The sequence below is a fragment of the Lactuca serriola genome, chromosome 2 (assembly GCF_051521515.1).
Source record: "Lactuca serriola cultivar US96UC23 chromosome 2, Lser_US96UC23_V15, whole genome shotgun sequence".
Lineage (NCBI taxonomy): Eukaryota > Viridiplantae > Streptophyta > Magnoliopsida > Asterales > Asteraceae > Lactuca > Lactuca serriola.
In genome coordinates this window covers 38,652,615-38,669,031 of record NC_136409.1, presented here as the reverse complement: position 1 = coordinate 38,669,031, position 16,417 = coordinate 38,652,615, and the positions used below count along the sequence as shown (strand labels likewise).

The following is a 16,417-nucleotide window of genomic DNA, read 5'->3' as shown; positions in this document are numbered from 1 at the left end:
AAACCATTTGTGTGTGTACATGAGCAACTAGATGCTCAGCAACAATTCCTACAGACATACAATAATCATTAAATGCTTGCGAAGAAAATTCACCAGCATTATCAAGTCTCACACTTTTGATAGTATAACCAGGGAAATGTGCCCTTAATTTAATAATTTGGGCAAGAAACTTTGCAAATGCCATATTATGAGTTGATAATAGGCAAACATGAGACCATTTGCTGGATGCATCTATTAAGACCATAAAGTATCTAAATGGTCCAGATGGTGGGTGAATCAGTCCATATATATCACCTTGAATTATTTCTAGAAATCTAGGTGACTCCCTTTCAACTTTCATTGTAGAATTTTTTATAATTAACTTTCCAAGGGAACGAGATGCACATGGTTTTATGTTATTAGATTGATGGAACTTTTGGTCCTTTAATGGATGCACATGCGTGTTCTCAATTATCCTTCGTATCACTGTTAATCCTGGGTGGCCCACCCTATCATACCATAAACTAAATGTTCCAGGATCACAAAGTTTTCCTTTTATTACCATATTTGATTCAACCATATTTATATATGTATAATGCAAACCAAAATCAAGTGTTGGTAGTTTTCCAAGAACATGGTTTTTGTCTATAATATACATATATTTCTTATTTTCAATGGTCACAGTTTTTGTCATATCCTTTGAAATATATGTCATTGAAACTTAGTAAGTTTCTATTAGACTTTGGAGAAAATAAGGCATTTTCTATTCAAAAGCTTGTACTATTTGGTAATATAAAATGGGGTTTCCCAGTTCCCTCTATCAAGTCTACAGGACCTGATATTGTATGTATGACTGTATTTGTTGGTACTAATTTTGAAAAATATATCTTTGATTTCAAAATAGTATGCGTACTACCACTATCTACTATACAAAGATCTCCAACCTTTTCTTGGTATTGTGCTCCAGTTGGATTCATATTAAACTTCACATATAAAAGAAATAATAAGCGAATAAACATAATCATAATAATTATTATAAAGAAAGTTAATTTATTGTAGGAAAGACATTACATGAAAAATAGATAAAGGAAAAACAAGTTTATTAGAACAATAATAGAATTTTTTTTAGTTTATGTCTTCCATGTCATTGCAGAAATCAACAAAAGTTAGCGGAGTGAATTCAACATTATCAACGAGGTTTGCTTCTTTTCCTTTTCCTTTAATGGACTCTTGATAAAGTTGACAAAGATGTGCATGTGTGCGACAGGTCCTTGACCAATGGCCTGTGCTACCACATCTATAATATGAACCATCAGATTTTTGTGATGTCCCAGTATCATGCCTTGCCACTTTGGCCTTATCTAGTGTATGGACATTGTTTCTTTGTGAAGATTGGTAATTATTCCTTTTCTGGCCACGACCACGATTATTACCTTGTCCATGACCAGAATTATGGTTCTGATTATGGCTTTGGTTTAGATTAAAATATCCACAACCTCGTCCTCGACCATGCCCTCGTCCATGTGTATTGTTTCGATGACCATCGGTATTTGTAACATTTGCTTCAGGAAGTGCTACTAATCCCGTTGGACGAGATTCATGGTTTTTCATCAAGAGTTCATTGTTTTGCTCTGCAACAAGCAGACATGCATTCAGTTTAGAGTATCTTGTGAACTTTTTCATCCTATATCGTTGCATCAAGGTAATGATTGTTGCATGAAATATGGAGTAAGTTTTCTCCAACATATCTTCATCAGTAACTTCTTGTCCACAAGCCTTGAGTTGTGAACATATTCTGAACAAAGCTGAGTTGTATTCATTTACTTTCTTGAAGTCTTGAAACCTCAATGTTCTACATTCATCTCTAGCATTTGGAAGTATAACTTCCTTTTGATGATCGAATCTGATGGGCTATAAGCATAACATTCCTATGGTGTACATGCAACTCTAATTGCTTTGATCTAGGTTTTTCTAAATTGAACATACAACATTGAATACCAAAGCAGTAAACCCTAATCTAGCATGCTTATTTTGAAATAGACATAATAAACAAGTTAAAATGATTACCTCAACTTGTTATGTAGTAATAACAAGAACTCCTTGACCTTTGAAAGCTTAGTTCCTCAAATGTTGCACCTCTAATGGAGTCAAAAACACCACTAGCAACAAGAAAGAACAAGAGAGAGAAGAGAGGCTCAAAATCGGCTAAGGAATCCTTCTAGGTTTCTAGTGGCCGATTTTGACATACCCAAGGGTTCCTTATATAGCTGGGTAATTAGGGTTTCAGTCAAAACCCTAATCTAGTTGCTTAGTCCTTAAGCAACCCGAAGGATCCTTCCAGAAGGCCCCTTGGACGATTTCTATATGGACTCCCATATAGAATTCATCCATTGCTTCCTTATGGATTATAAGCCCAACTTTGTAACTATCTTATAATTACAGTATCAGTCCCCTTGATTTAATTAATCTCTTTTGACCACAAAAATAATTCTAAATTAATTCTTGATCAATATTAATTAAACCATATGATTTCTCTATTAATATATTATTCACATAATATATTAATAAATCACAATTAATCCTCTTTCTCCATAATTCAACCTATCAGTTGCTAAGGTGAAGGCAACCCAAAAGGACCATGCTCATAATCGGGTCAAGTACATACCAAAATAGTTATGGGCTTAGACACCTGATCCAACAGTCTCCCACTTAGATAAGTCTAATAACTATTTTTCAAGTACGACTTCAGAACCTGATTAGCAATCGTAGCTTTCAAAAGCCTTTGTCGAACTCTGATTTTATCAGCAACGCATCCTTTATATAAGGGATCATATGTTCCTCCATTATAGATATTGTATAGACATGAGGCATGGATTATAATCATTCTCTCTGTCTATGTTCTGTTTCCCGATTTCCGATTTATGACGACTGACAACAGGCTACAATTGAACACATCAACTTAGTCCAGGTTTGGCCAAGCTCTTAGGGTATCATCACTAAATCATCGAGGGGCCCACATATATCACTTTTATCCCTCTTAGGGTAAAAGTAACGGATAAACTTCGACTCAAATGCTCGCTTGTACTTACTCATCAAATCACACATAACAATATGTTTTATAACACCAAGTTACTGGTGCGTTTACATATGTCAATGTGCAACCGACTTGCAAACTACAACTCACATGTCTCTGTTTCAAGAATATAACATATTATCATCTCACAATCACCTGTGATAAAATCCATGAAGTGATTCACGTGAGCATGGGTTTAATCCAATACTCAAATCTTTATTTCAGGAGTACTCATGAACACTGCAACATACTTTTGCTATGTCTAAAACGCTTCAGCCAATCTACAGTCAGATTCATGACAATCTTGCCTCAATACCTACTTCCAAAGTATGATCGACTGTGGATGGTTTGAATAATCTTATTATTAGGGAAGTCAAAACATGTGAAGTGAAACACAAGAATAATCGAATCCAATATGGCCTCAAGCTTGTGAGTATAAATAAAACCCCTTTTATTTAATCACCATATCGATTACACATTATTCATTGTATAATGTTTTGGATAATCAACTTAATACTTGAATTATAACAATAGTTGTCCCATGCTCCAAGCATGCACACTATGTTTACATATGGTCCTTACTTTGTGAAATAGATCAATTGAACACATTTCCAACGATGCTCATTTCACAATTCCCAATCCTTATCACAAGTGTAAGAATACCAAATTCTTGCTATGTGTTAGATTCTAACATTTTACGCAATGATCCTTTTGTAATGACATAGCCCCAAAGTCACAAAGACTTTGCCAATGATATTACAAAGCGTTCTATTGGAGATTGTTACAAGACAACTCCATAGACATGAAGTCTCAAATTAAAAGTACATTCCTTTGAACATCCTTCTTGCATAAAAGTTTCTAATATACATAAATCCTTAGTATCCAACTCCCATTATGGAAACATTTTCATATTTGCCATATGACAACACATTCTAAATAGAATCCTATCTATTCATAATAATGTCAATATGTTCCATTGATTACTATACTTCAACTGCCCACAAGTGACCAATCCTTGGCGAACCTTAGATTGTACTTGATAGTCGTTTAACTTACTTTAGTCATATCCGATTCTTGTTCTTTTCCCTCTTAATGCCCTATGCATTTGGAAAAGACAGAACAGTCGAATATTACAGCATATGAATAAATCCTATACCCGAAGCGCATGGGATATGATTCATAATGTCTTACATAAAGAAATGATACTTTACCAGTCTCTTGCTATAATATTTCCATATATAGAATTTCATTATGTTGAATCTTTTCAACACAAAATTTATATATGTCCTTTGACTAAATTTGATTAAAATTTCTCGATCTAAGATTTTAGATTTGAAATGAAGTATAAATTTCTCTCCCTTAATTATAGCAAAACAACTTTTCAACCTCTGCAACTTTGCAAAATGAAACTTTTGTTTTCTATAATTAATATTGCTAACTTGCAACATAATAATCATGCTCTCACTATCATGATAATTATATCTTTACCAACATAACACTTATGCTCCCACTAGCTTTGACATGTATTTAGAAATCAGTTGGACCTCTAGAAATCAATACTTATTGACTTCCTTAACCAAAGATTATATTTCTGATACGAGATGCTTCTATAAGCCTTTATCTTAGCTTCTCAAACCCACACACCTTTCATTAGAAAGCCCATATGTGTGTCTAAACTATTTCAAAACTCACAGCAGTAAGTCCCAAATGTTTAGACTATTTGCCAGTTCTCATAATTCAAACTATGTGGAGGGATGTCGTAGTCATAATCGAATTTGAGAATGCAATTCACACAATAGATAACGCCTTAAAATCTTTCTTGGTGAAAGCGTTTCCTCACAATCATTTTCATGAAGTGGAGAGAAACCTGATGGGTTTTGGTCATAAGACATCCTATGTGCTCATACAAACCCTAATGCTTGGATCTAGGTTTCTCTATTGTACATGCAAGTTATCCAAGACTATAAACCCTAATTCTAGCATATGGAAATCGATATTAACATATAATTAGGTTTATGATATTACCTTGATTGCTATGTAGTAATAACAATCCTAATTCCTCCTTGAATTGACTTTGGAAGGCTTAGAGTCACAAGTGTCACTCCTCTAATGGCTCACAAACACCATAAGCAAGAGGATGAATAGGAGAGAGGATAGAGGCTGCCAAAACCATGTGAAAACCCTAGCAAGAAGCTTGGCCACGTTTTTGGTCCTTAAGGGATCTATATAGTGAGGCAATTAGGGTTATCTAACATGGAAACCCTAATTTGGATGCTTAAGCCCTAAGCAACCCATGGAGCCCTTTCCATAAGGCCTTGGACGATTTCATATGGGCTTTCCCCATAGAATTCGTCCACCTTATAATAAAAGGCAATCCATGGCCAAATTGCAATTATCTTATAATTACAATTCCAGTCCCTTAAGTTTAATTAATCTCTTTTAGTCACAAAACTAATTACCAATTAATTATTGACTAATATTAATTAAACAATATGATTTCTCCTTTAATATATTATTCTCATAATATATTAATAAATCATATTTAATCCTTTCTCTCCACAATTCATCCTTTCAAGTTGCTTTGGTGAAGGCAACCCAAAAGGACCATGCACCATCGGGTCAAGTACATACCAAAATAGTTATGGACTTATACACTAATCCAACAGTCTCCCACTTGGATAAGTCTAATAACTATTCTGCGTATGACTTCAGATCCTGATCTGCAATCATAGCTTTCCAAAGCCGCTGTCAACTCTGATCCTATCAGATACGCGTGTCCTTAGATAAAGGATCACATATTCCTCCATTCTAGATATCATATGAGATATGATTTCAAATCATTCTCTTTGTACTATATCTCGATTCCCGATTTATGACGACTAACTAATTGAACAAATCAAATTAGCCCTAGCCCGGCCGAGCATTTACGTTTGTCATCACTAAATCATCGAGGGGCCCAAAGATATCGCTTTTATCCTTCTTTAGATAAAAGGAACGGATAAACTTTGATACAATGCTTGCTTGCACTCACTTACCGAATTACACACAACAATATGTTTTATAACACCAAGTTACTAATGCGTTTACATATTATCAATGTGCAACCGATTTGCAAGATACAACTCACACATCTCGGTTTCAAGAATATAAGACGTTATCGTCTCACCAATCACTCGTGATACAATTCATGGAGTGATCCAAGTGAGCGTGGGTTTAATCCAATGCTCAAATCACATTCATAAGCACTCATGAACGTTGCAACAAACATTTGCTTATGTCTAATGCTCTTTAGACAACCCACACACCAATTCACGACAATCTTCATTCATATCTACTACCAACATATGAACGACTGTGGCCCGTTCGAATACTTCGATTATTCTTAATAAACTCAATTATTCTGGAAGTCAAAACATGCAAATGTGAAACACAAGAATAATACTAATCCCATATGGCCTCAAACCTTTGAGTATAAATAAAACGCCTTTTATTTATCACCATATTGATTACTCATTATTTGTCGTTTCGGGTAATCAACTTCTTACTTGAATTATTACAATTGTCCCATGCTCCTAGCATGCACACAATGTTTACCTATGGTTCTTATTTTGTGAAATAGACCAAATTGAACACATTTCCAATCATTCTCATTTCACAACTCCAAATCCTTTTTCATAAGTGAAAGAATATCAAATTCTTGGCACTTATAGAATATGCTAGATTCTAACATTTTATGCAACGATCCTTTCGTAATGTCACTGCACCAAAGTCACAAAGACTATTGCCAATGATATTACAAAGTCCTCTATCGGAGATTGTTACAAGACAATTCCTTAGATATGATGTCTCTCACTCAAAGTACATTCTTTGAACATCCTTTTGCATAAAAGTTTCTAATTTAGTCATAGATTTTCAATATTCAATTCCCAATATGGACACGTTTCCATATTTTCCATATGACAACTCATTCTTAATGGAATCTTATCTATTCATAATGATGTCGATATGGTCCATCCAATATGAAAACATTTCTATAATTTCCAATACTATACTTCCAACTACTCACAAGTGACCAATCCTCGTCAAACTTTGGATTGTCCTTTGATAGTTGTTTAATTATTTTAGTCAAAACCGATTCTAGTCCTTTTTCCCTCTAAATGTGCTAGACATTTGGAAAATTTTATAATGGTCAAAAATTAAAGCATTTGCAATCGATCCTATACCCGAAGCATATGGGACACGACGCATAATGTTTTATTTGCTATGTTCTCAAAATTCGAATTGTGAAGAGGAATGTCGTAATCATAATTGAAATTTTAAGAACACACTATGTACCTTTGACTAAATTTATTAACATTTCTCAACCTAATCCTTTAGATTTGAAATGAAGCATAATATTCTCTCCCTTAATTATAGCAAAACAACTATTCCATCCTTACAACTTTGCAAAGAATGACTCTTGTTTTCTATAATTAATATTGCCAACTTGCAATACTTTCCTTAATAATCATACAATCATAACATTTATGCTCCCACTATCATGATGATTATTATAAAACATAACACTTATGATCCCACTAGCTTCGACATGTATTCATAAACATCTTAACTTTCAGAAAATCAATACTTGTTGAATTTCTTAAGTTCATGTTTCTAATACTTAATGTTTTGATAATCTTTTATCAAGGCCTCTTAAACTTATACACCTTTGCCTTAGATAGTTCATATGTGTGTGTAAACAATTTCCAAACCTCACAATTCAAATTATGGAAAGGGATACCGTAACCATAATCGAATTCGAGAATGCAATTTTACAATCACCATTTTCTTAAGATCTTTCTTAGTGAAAGCATTTCCTCACAATCATTTTCATGAAGGAGAAATCTTATGACACTTAGATTTAAACGGTGTATTTGTTCCTATCCATGTGAATTTGTCAAAACCAAAGTTTATGACAAATTCAAACTCATATGGATCGAACTTTTTTGATCTCGATTTCTTGCCTTTATGGTAGCACAGCTGCCCACCATGTCTTCCAAGTAGTTAAGCAGCTCACCTTTTCTTATCAATGTACTTTCCATTGATCAAGGTCCTTGCCTTTTATGCATTCAAATGAGAACTCATAGGACTCACATGCATAATTAACTCGATTGGATTGGCACAGAAACAAAATAATGTCAACACGATAGGTTGTAAGCCTCAACTCGTATGCTAGTGATGATCGATAAGGTTTATTTGATTTGTTCTTGAAACCTTTCAAGACCATTAAGACTCCCACTGACTCCTTGACATATAAGATTCTCTTGTCAAAACATTTCTTGAAAAACAAATATTCAAGAGTTAGTGTAGCTTTTATCAAAACTCTTCATAAATTGGTCCTAGTTGGTCTTTGTCTTATCCAAGACATCACAACTTTCCACATTTGATGAATGTTACAAACCTTCTTAATACTTATCCACTCAATGTCACAATCTTAACTCTAAGACTTGTTTTGGAACGAAGTATGATTGACTTCTTGATTTAACAATTTCTTCAATTTTTTTATTCCTCTTCTTAGACATACAATTATACTAAGACTCACTTAGAGGATCAATTGAGATATGGTTCTTAATCATTAAGACCTATCATAAAGCATAAAAGGTACTCTCCCTTCTTCTTAGAATGGAGAAACTTTTATCTTTCTACCTACTTGATTCTTCTTATTCGTTCTACTATTGATTTAAACCTTTTCCAATCAATCTAGAATTACACTTAATCTTGTAAGTATAATCACATTTACTAAACCTTTAGTAAATCATGACGAATATCTTTGTTACTCTTATGGTGGACTTGATCAACATGCAACTTTGTGTGCTCGATCTCCTAGTCCTTCACTTGACACTTTATCAATGAATAGTCTAATTTCCAAATATGAAATTCCTCATTCATCGTGCAACCAAGTTGCATGATTCCAAGTTTCTGTCCAATTGAAACTTGGGCGATGAGAAACTCTCCCTATTTGGTAAAGTCTCGACTTTCCATAAATAACATAATAAGAACCAAATCCATTATTGCTAATAATAGAAACATTCAAACATCAATTTTTCATATACGCCATTGCAAGGATAAATAAATAATATAAAATCAAAATTTATTTTATTGCGGAAAAAAAATTTGTCCTTACAATGCAATTCATTGAAAAACTATGCTAATACATCTTTCTTAGAAATCTAATTCTAACTCTAAGTAGTAGCTCAAGAATCTAATCTTCGAGAAATGCGATCGAAATCCATTCCTTCACGGTTAGATTCTGCTCACTTCTTCCCTTAAGCTTCCTTTCTTTTCTTCGATCCTACAAAACATCAATTGTAATCTTATCACATTATGTATTAAGAATCTAGAATATAAGCTTAAAAGAGTTAGTTAATGGATTTTACCTATATTAGAGCCATACGTTTCGACTCTCCTATCTCTTAGATCTCTTAGGTAAATGGGGCAGCTTCGTCTCCGATGCCCTTTCTCTTGGCAATAAAAGCAAATTGACTCTTTTGGAGCATGACATGGAACTACTTTAGACATTGTCTTTCTCTTATGATCAAACTTTTCGATCATAGCATGTCTTTCGTTGCCATTGTCTATATCCATAGAGGTCTTGAAGGCAGATTCACCAATCAACTTTGCTTTTCCATTGCGCCAAACCATTGCTGATTCAGCAACAATAAGCATATAGGTGAGATCTATAAGGGTCACGTCGCGGTTCATCATATAGTACTCTCTTACGAACTCACTATATGAGTTAGGAAGTGACTGAAGAACCCAATCAACAGCCATTTCCTCACAGACAACGGATCCCAACATTCTTAACCTATCAATGTGTGACTTCATCCCTAGGACGTGTGCACACACCGACTTTCCTTCTTTATGTTTACTTGCCAAAAGGGCTTGAGTGATCTTGAACTTTTCAAGCCTTCGAACTTGTGGGTTAGGGAGAATAATTGGTGGAGGTGGAGGAAGTGAAGTATGATCTCTTTTTCCTCGATCGAATCGTGGAATATCATCTTCATGTGGAATACTTATTCCACGGGATTTGAGAAGACCATAGTTGTCAAACTTTGACATCTACAAAACGGGAGAAAAACAAATTCAAGTTAGTTGATTGAATGAGTCCTTAGTAAATCACCCAAATGAGATACTAAGGCTAGGACCCAACACAATATTCTACAACTCGGGAGAGGGATGCCGTAACCCTAATTGCAGAATATTTGAAGGTAAGTGAATGACGATTCACTAATTTCCACCACGAAAAACGAAAAAGAATTTAAGTTTTTAAATCTATGAAAACTCCTAGATCCTTTGAGAGTCATTGAACTTTCAATGGCATGTTTAAATCTCGATACGCCCCTCTTGTTTGTGACTGGGATGCCGAGGATCACAAAGCGGGTGTGAATAACCATGCAAACTTACATGGTGCCCTCACATGTTACAGTCACCTATTCGATGTGCCGGTAAACCACACACGCTCCACCGAACTATTACAAACATTGAGTCACCCTTTGCTACCTTTGCTTAGAACCATTTAGTGTGCCGGTAAACCACACACGCTCCACTAACGTCTTTGCAAGGGCACAAAGTGTAATTTCATGGAATTGCATCAATTCACTTTTGCCTAAGTAACTAAGATTGGGAATTTTATGAAAACATTTAGTTACTTTAATAATTCATTATACTTATAATGGAAGGTTTTGTCCTATCCTACCCGTTCGGCTAACGACCCTCCACTAGTCAAGAGTGCGGTGGGTAAGAGTAAATACCCATTCAATCGCCATTTTATAGGCAATTTCCTTAAACACCCCTTATAGACTAGCTTCGTGAATGAGGCCTACTAACAGTAAGACTGACTTTTACTCATACATATATATAATGTTAGACTTTTAATGTTATATATAGTATAAGGTGTATTTTACACTTTTAAAATATTAGGAGGTCAAATTTAATAATTATACCTTTAATTCAACTAAATTTGTAAACCAAAACTTTTATGGATTTATTAAACCTCTTTTAATTATACACCTTAATTAATTAATAAAACCATAAGGGTGTGATTTGAACTTTTTCAAAACAATACTAGGGTTTTAGAATTTAACATTCCTAATTAAACCTTTTAATCAACTTTTAAATTCCAAAACTTGAGGACAAGTTTTGAAACATTTCAAAACATTAGGGTTTAGAATTTAAATATACATAAAAATTAAACAATTAATCAAAATTTAAATTCCAAAACTTGAGGGCAAGTTTTGAAACCTTTTTCAAAACATTAGGGTTTCAACTATTTAAATTTCAAAACAACAAAACTTTTGGGTTCAAATTTAAAACTATAAAACTTAAAGGGGAAAATATGAAACTTTTCATAACAAAAAGGATCAAATAACAAATAATCTAAATTAACATTTAATCACATATTTATCCATATTTGATTTATTTAATGATTTCTTGCAAAACAATTTACCAATTTAATCAAAATAATTAATCAATTATCATATAAGGAAACAATTATCTTATTGATTGATAAATATCTTTAATTAGATCAAGAATATAGTCAAATATATCATAAAATCGGATTTATATTGATCTAATATGATAAGGTAACTATACATAAGCAAAAACAGCAAGAAATCGCGAAGATATCCCCATCTGACGAGTTGACTCGTCGAGTCATGCTTGGACTCGTCGAGTCTGCATGGACTCGGCGAGTTCAGCTATGGACTCGGCGAGTCCAGCCTCCAGAAACCAAAAATCGAATTTTTCAAACATATCAAGCATCAATACAATTGAAACCAGTGTAGTCTCTGATACCACTGATGGGTTTTGGTCATAAGACATCCTATGTGCTCATACAAACCCTAATGCTTGGATCTAGGTTTCTCTATTGTACATGCAAGTTATCCAAGGCTATAAACCCTAATTCTAGCATATGGAAATCGATATTAACATATAATTAGGTTTATGATATTACCTTGGTTGTTATGTAGTAATAACAATCCCAATTCCTCCTTGAATTGACTTTGGAAGGCTTAGAGTCACAAGTGTCACTCCTCTAATGGCTCACAAACACCATAAGCAAGAGGATGAATAGGAGAGAGGATAGAGGCTGCCAAAACCGTGTGAAAACCCTAGCAAGAAGCTTGGCCACATTTTTGGTCCTTAAGGGATCTATATATAGTGAGGCAATTAGGGTTATCTAACATGGAAACCCTAATTTGGATGCTTAAGCCCTAAGCAACCCATGGAGCCCTTTCCATAAGGCCTTGGACGATTTCATATGGGCTTTCCCCATAGAATTCGTCCACCTTATAATAAAAGGCAATCCATGGCCCAAATTGCAATTATCTTATAATTGCAATTGCAGTCCCTTAAGTTTAATTAATCTCTTTTAGTCACAAAACTAATTACCAATTAATTATTGACTAATATTAATTAAAAAATATGATTTCTCCTTTAATATATTATTCTCATAATATATTAATAAATCATATTTAATCCTTTCTCTCCACAATTCATCCTATCAAGTTGCTTTGGTGAAGGCAATCTAAAAGGACCATGCACCATCGGGTCAAGTACATACCAAAATAGTTATGGACTTATACACTAATCCAACAAAACCTTACCACTTAGATTTTATGGTGTATGCGTTCTTATCCATGTGAATTTGTCATAATCATTATCACAAGACAATGTTTGTGGCAAATCCAAACTCATATGGACTGAATTTGTTCAATCTTAATTTCTTGCCGCTTGGCAGCATAAGGGCCTACCATGTCTTCCAAGTTGTTGAGCAGATCACCCATACAAATCAATGAACTTTCATTGATTAAGGTGCTTTACCTTTATGCATTCAAATGAGAACTCATATGTCTCACATGCATAGTCAACTTTAAATGGAATGGGCATAGAAACAAGAATGTGTCAACATGATAGATTACAAACCTCAAGTCGTGTGCTAGTGTTTAACAATAAGTTTATTCTTGATTAGTTCTTGAAACTTTTCAAGATCATTTAGACTCCCAATAACCTCTTGACATATAAGATTCTCTTGTCAAGAAACATTTCTTGACAAACAAATATTCAAGAGTTAGTGCAGATTCTTATCAAGACAAACACTTCACACAATTGGTCTTAATTGATCTTTGTCTTATCCAAGACATCACAACTTACCAATTTCAAATGTATAAAAGTAAGAACCTTTTCTACTCCACATTTGATGAGTGTTATAAAACTTCTTAAGATGATGTCACTCAAATCACAATCTTGGAGTACAACTCTAAGACTTGATTTTTGAATGAAGTATGATTCACCTTTTGATTTAACCTTTCAGTAATTTCTGATTCCTCTTCTTAGCCACACTAGTGCACTAAGGTGTTCTTAGAGGATCAATTGTGTCACGGTTTCATAATCACAAGTTAATCAGAAAACACAATACTTAAGTACTCTCCCTTCCTTTTAGATTGGAGAAACCTTTTATCTTTCTGCCTAATTGACTCTTCTTATTCATTTTGCTATACATTGAAACTTTTCAAGGCATTAGAATTATACTTAATCTTGTAAGCATAACCATATTTACTAAACTTTTAGCAAATCATGATGAATATTCTTATCGTTCTTTGCGGTGGACTTGACTTGGCGCACAACAATGCGTACTAGATCTCCTATTCCTTCACTTGACTCACATACTTATGTGAACAAGGAATTAGTCTAAATTTCTCAAATACGAAGGTTCTCATTCATCATACAATACCAGTTGCATGATTCCAAGTTTCTGTCCAATTGAAACTCGGGTGATGAGAATCTTTCCTTATTTGGTAAATTTTGACACTACCACAAATAACATAACTAAGAATTACATCCTTTTTAATATTGCTATCAATAGAAACATACAACCATAAATTTTTACAAATTCCATTGCAATGATAAATAAGAAAAAACAAAATTTATTTTATTTATAAAAGTGCAGGAAAAAAAAACTTGTCCTTACAATGCAATTACAAATGAAAACTATGTTACTAAACATTTCTAAGCAATCTATCCTAACTCTTAAACATCAGCTCACAAATCCGATCTTCGAATCATGCGATCGAAATCCATTTCTTCGTGATCAGACTTAGCTCACTCTTCCTTTAAGCTTCCTTTCTTTTCTTCGATCCTCCAAAACATCAAAATGTAATCATATCACATCACGTATTAAGAATCTACAGATAGGAACTTAAAAGAGTTAGATAGTGGATTTTACCTGAAGCAGAATCATACATCTTTCTCACTTCAGAAACCTTAAATTTTGAAAAATCCCCTTGAACATCAAAAACTCCCTCCAAAGTTTATAGCTTCCAGAATGATGCATAAGTAGCTTCTCCCATCTACCAATCAAAACATCATTATTATCCCTTCTTTGATACACATTCATAAGTGCAAGAAGTAGTTCTTCATTATCAGGATCCACCTCAACTGCCCTCTCCAATATGCTAATCTTCTTCTACAATGTCTGTAATATAGCACCTCTTTTTGGTTGCCTACTTTCAACCTTATCTTGAAAGTTAGCAAATTCTAACCAAAATTTCTCATTATATGGATGCTCCCTAGTCATTATATTGAACTCTTTAGTCTTTTGTAACACCTCATCTTCCTATGATTCTTCAACCAATGAGTAATCTTGACCATTGGAAGAAGTCACCTCATCTGAAAGTGGTACAAAATTTTTACCAAGTTATGGGGTGGAGTCTTTAGGGGTAATGACTCTAATTCGTTTAAAGTTCTTATGGTGCTCCAATGCAGCATACTTAGCAGAACAGTTACGACCTTCGGATCTAAGTTTAGTGTATAATGAATTTACATCATTATCTCCATCAAACCCTAACTCCCCGTGGTTGAAGAATGGAATACATTGGAGTTAAATCCAGAAGACTTGGTTCCATGGAAGAGTTTATATCGAGCAACATCCATTCTGCATTGTCGTAGAAACCATTTCAGAATCAGTATGTTGCAATATAAACCATACAAGCAATCCCATTCCAAAACAATCAACAAGAAAAGGGAGGAATAGATTGCAATAAATAAGGTGTAGTCATTTCGTCAAATTGAGAAACCATAATGTTGAGTTTTTATAATATATCAATTATAATTTCAAAAAGAAGGGAAATGATGAGTTTGTTATTACGGGTGGTTGCCCCCATGTTAATTCAATTGCATATCAATAGGTTTTACCTGTAAAGAGAGCCAAAAGCCAAATTATCACGATCACCGCGAGAATCGAAGTAATATTTTTTTCTTGTAGATGAAGTGGTGGCATTATATGTCCACGATTGAATATTTTGTTTCCTAGAAGAAGGTCCATATTCGTAACCATTGTTTGTCGTTCCCTTCTTTGTCTTTCTTCGTTCCGTTTCTCCTTTTTATTACTATTGTGGTTATTCCCATTGATGTCCTGATCTGATGTCGAAGACTCCACCAAGTTGTAACGAGCCTGCGGCCGCCTTTCCTCTACTTCTGCTACTGTTTCCTCTTCTTCGTCGTTGTCGGGTTCACTGTACTGATGGTAGCGAGTAGATACAACATCGTTGATGGTAGAGATGTCGGCGGTGAAGCTGGTGTTGCTGAGCCATCCTGGAGCGTTGGAAATAGAGACTTATAGAGGGTTTATTGGTTCGGAGGTTGTTGTGGGGTTTTGATTGAAAACCAGGAACAATGTTGGTGCTGGTTGGAGAGTTTCTTCTCCTGGTGATGATTCACCCGCCATTGTTGCTTTTGCGAGGGTTTCTATTTTAATTCAAATCGGTTCATCCATCCCTTGTAACTCAGGGAAGACCTCACTCGAATCAAATATGTTAACTTCATATTTATTTATTTATTTCTTTGAATTACAGTATAATTCTTTTTTACGGTTTTACAAATTTAAAAAAGAATCATCTTTTATTTGTTTAGAAAAACAATATATATATATATATATATATATATATATATATATATATATATATATATATTAAAAAAATATATCTATCTTCATAAAAACAATCATCATTTTTCCAAATTTTTATCTTGATATTTTTATTGGGTATAAAGTTCTCCATTAAATGAGGCTTGGATTGAGAATACTCACTTGCATGTGTGGTTATTATGCTTTGTGACATAAGGTGTTTGACATTGTTTTTAGAATGACTTTTAACTTTTAATTTTTTCAAAAAACCAAAAGATGTTTGGGTAGTAGAAAAGTACTTTTTAAAATGACTTTTTGTGAGGAAAATGAGGGGTTTCAAAAAGTCACAAAAACGTGACTTTTTGTAACTTTTTGTGACTTTACATATAAAAGTTACACCAAAAGTCATTTTGCTAATCCAAACA

General features: G+C 33.9%; 1 protein-coding gene across 1 annotated transcript; it reads right to left on the bottom strand.

The window, feature by feature from the left end:
* Positions 1-1,104: 1,104 nt before the first annotated feature.
* Positions 1,105-1,662, bottom strand: LOC145089173 (uncharacterized). The gene has a single exon (XM_079027650.1). The coding sequence runs from the start codon at positions 1,660-1,662 to the stop codon at positions 1,105-1,107; it is 558 nt and encodes a 185-aa protein (XP_078883776.1).
* Positions 1,663-16,417: the final 14,755 nt, after the last annotated feature.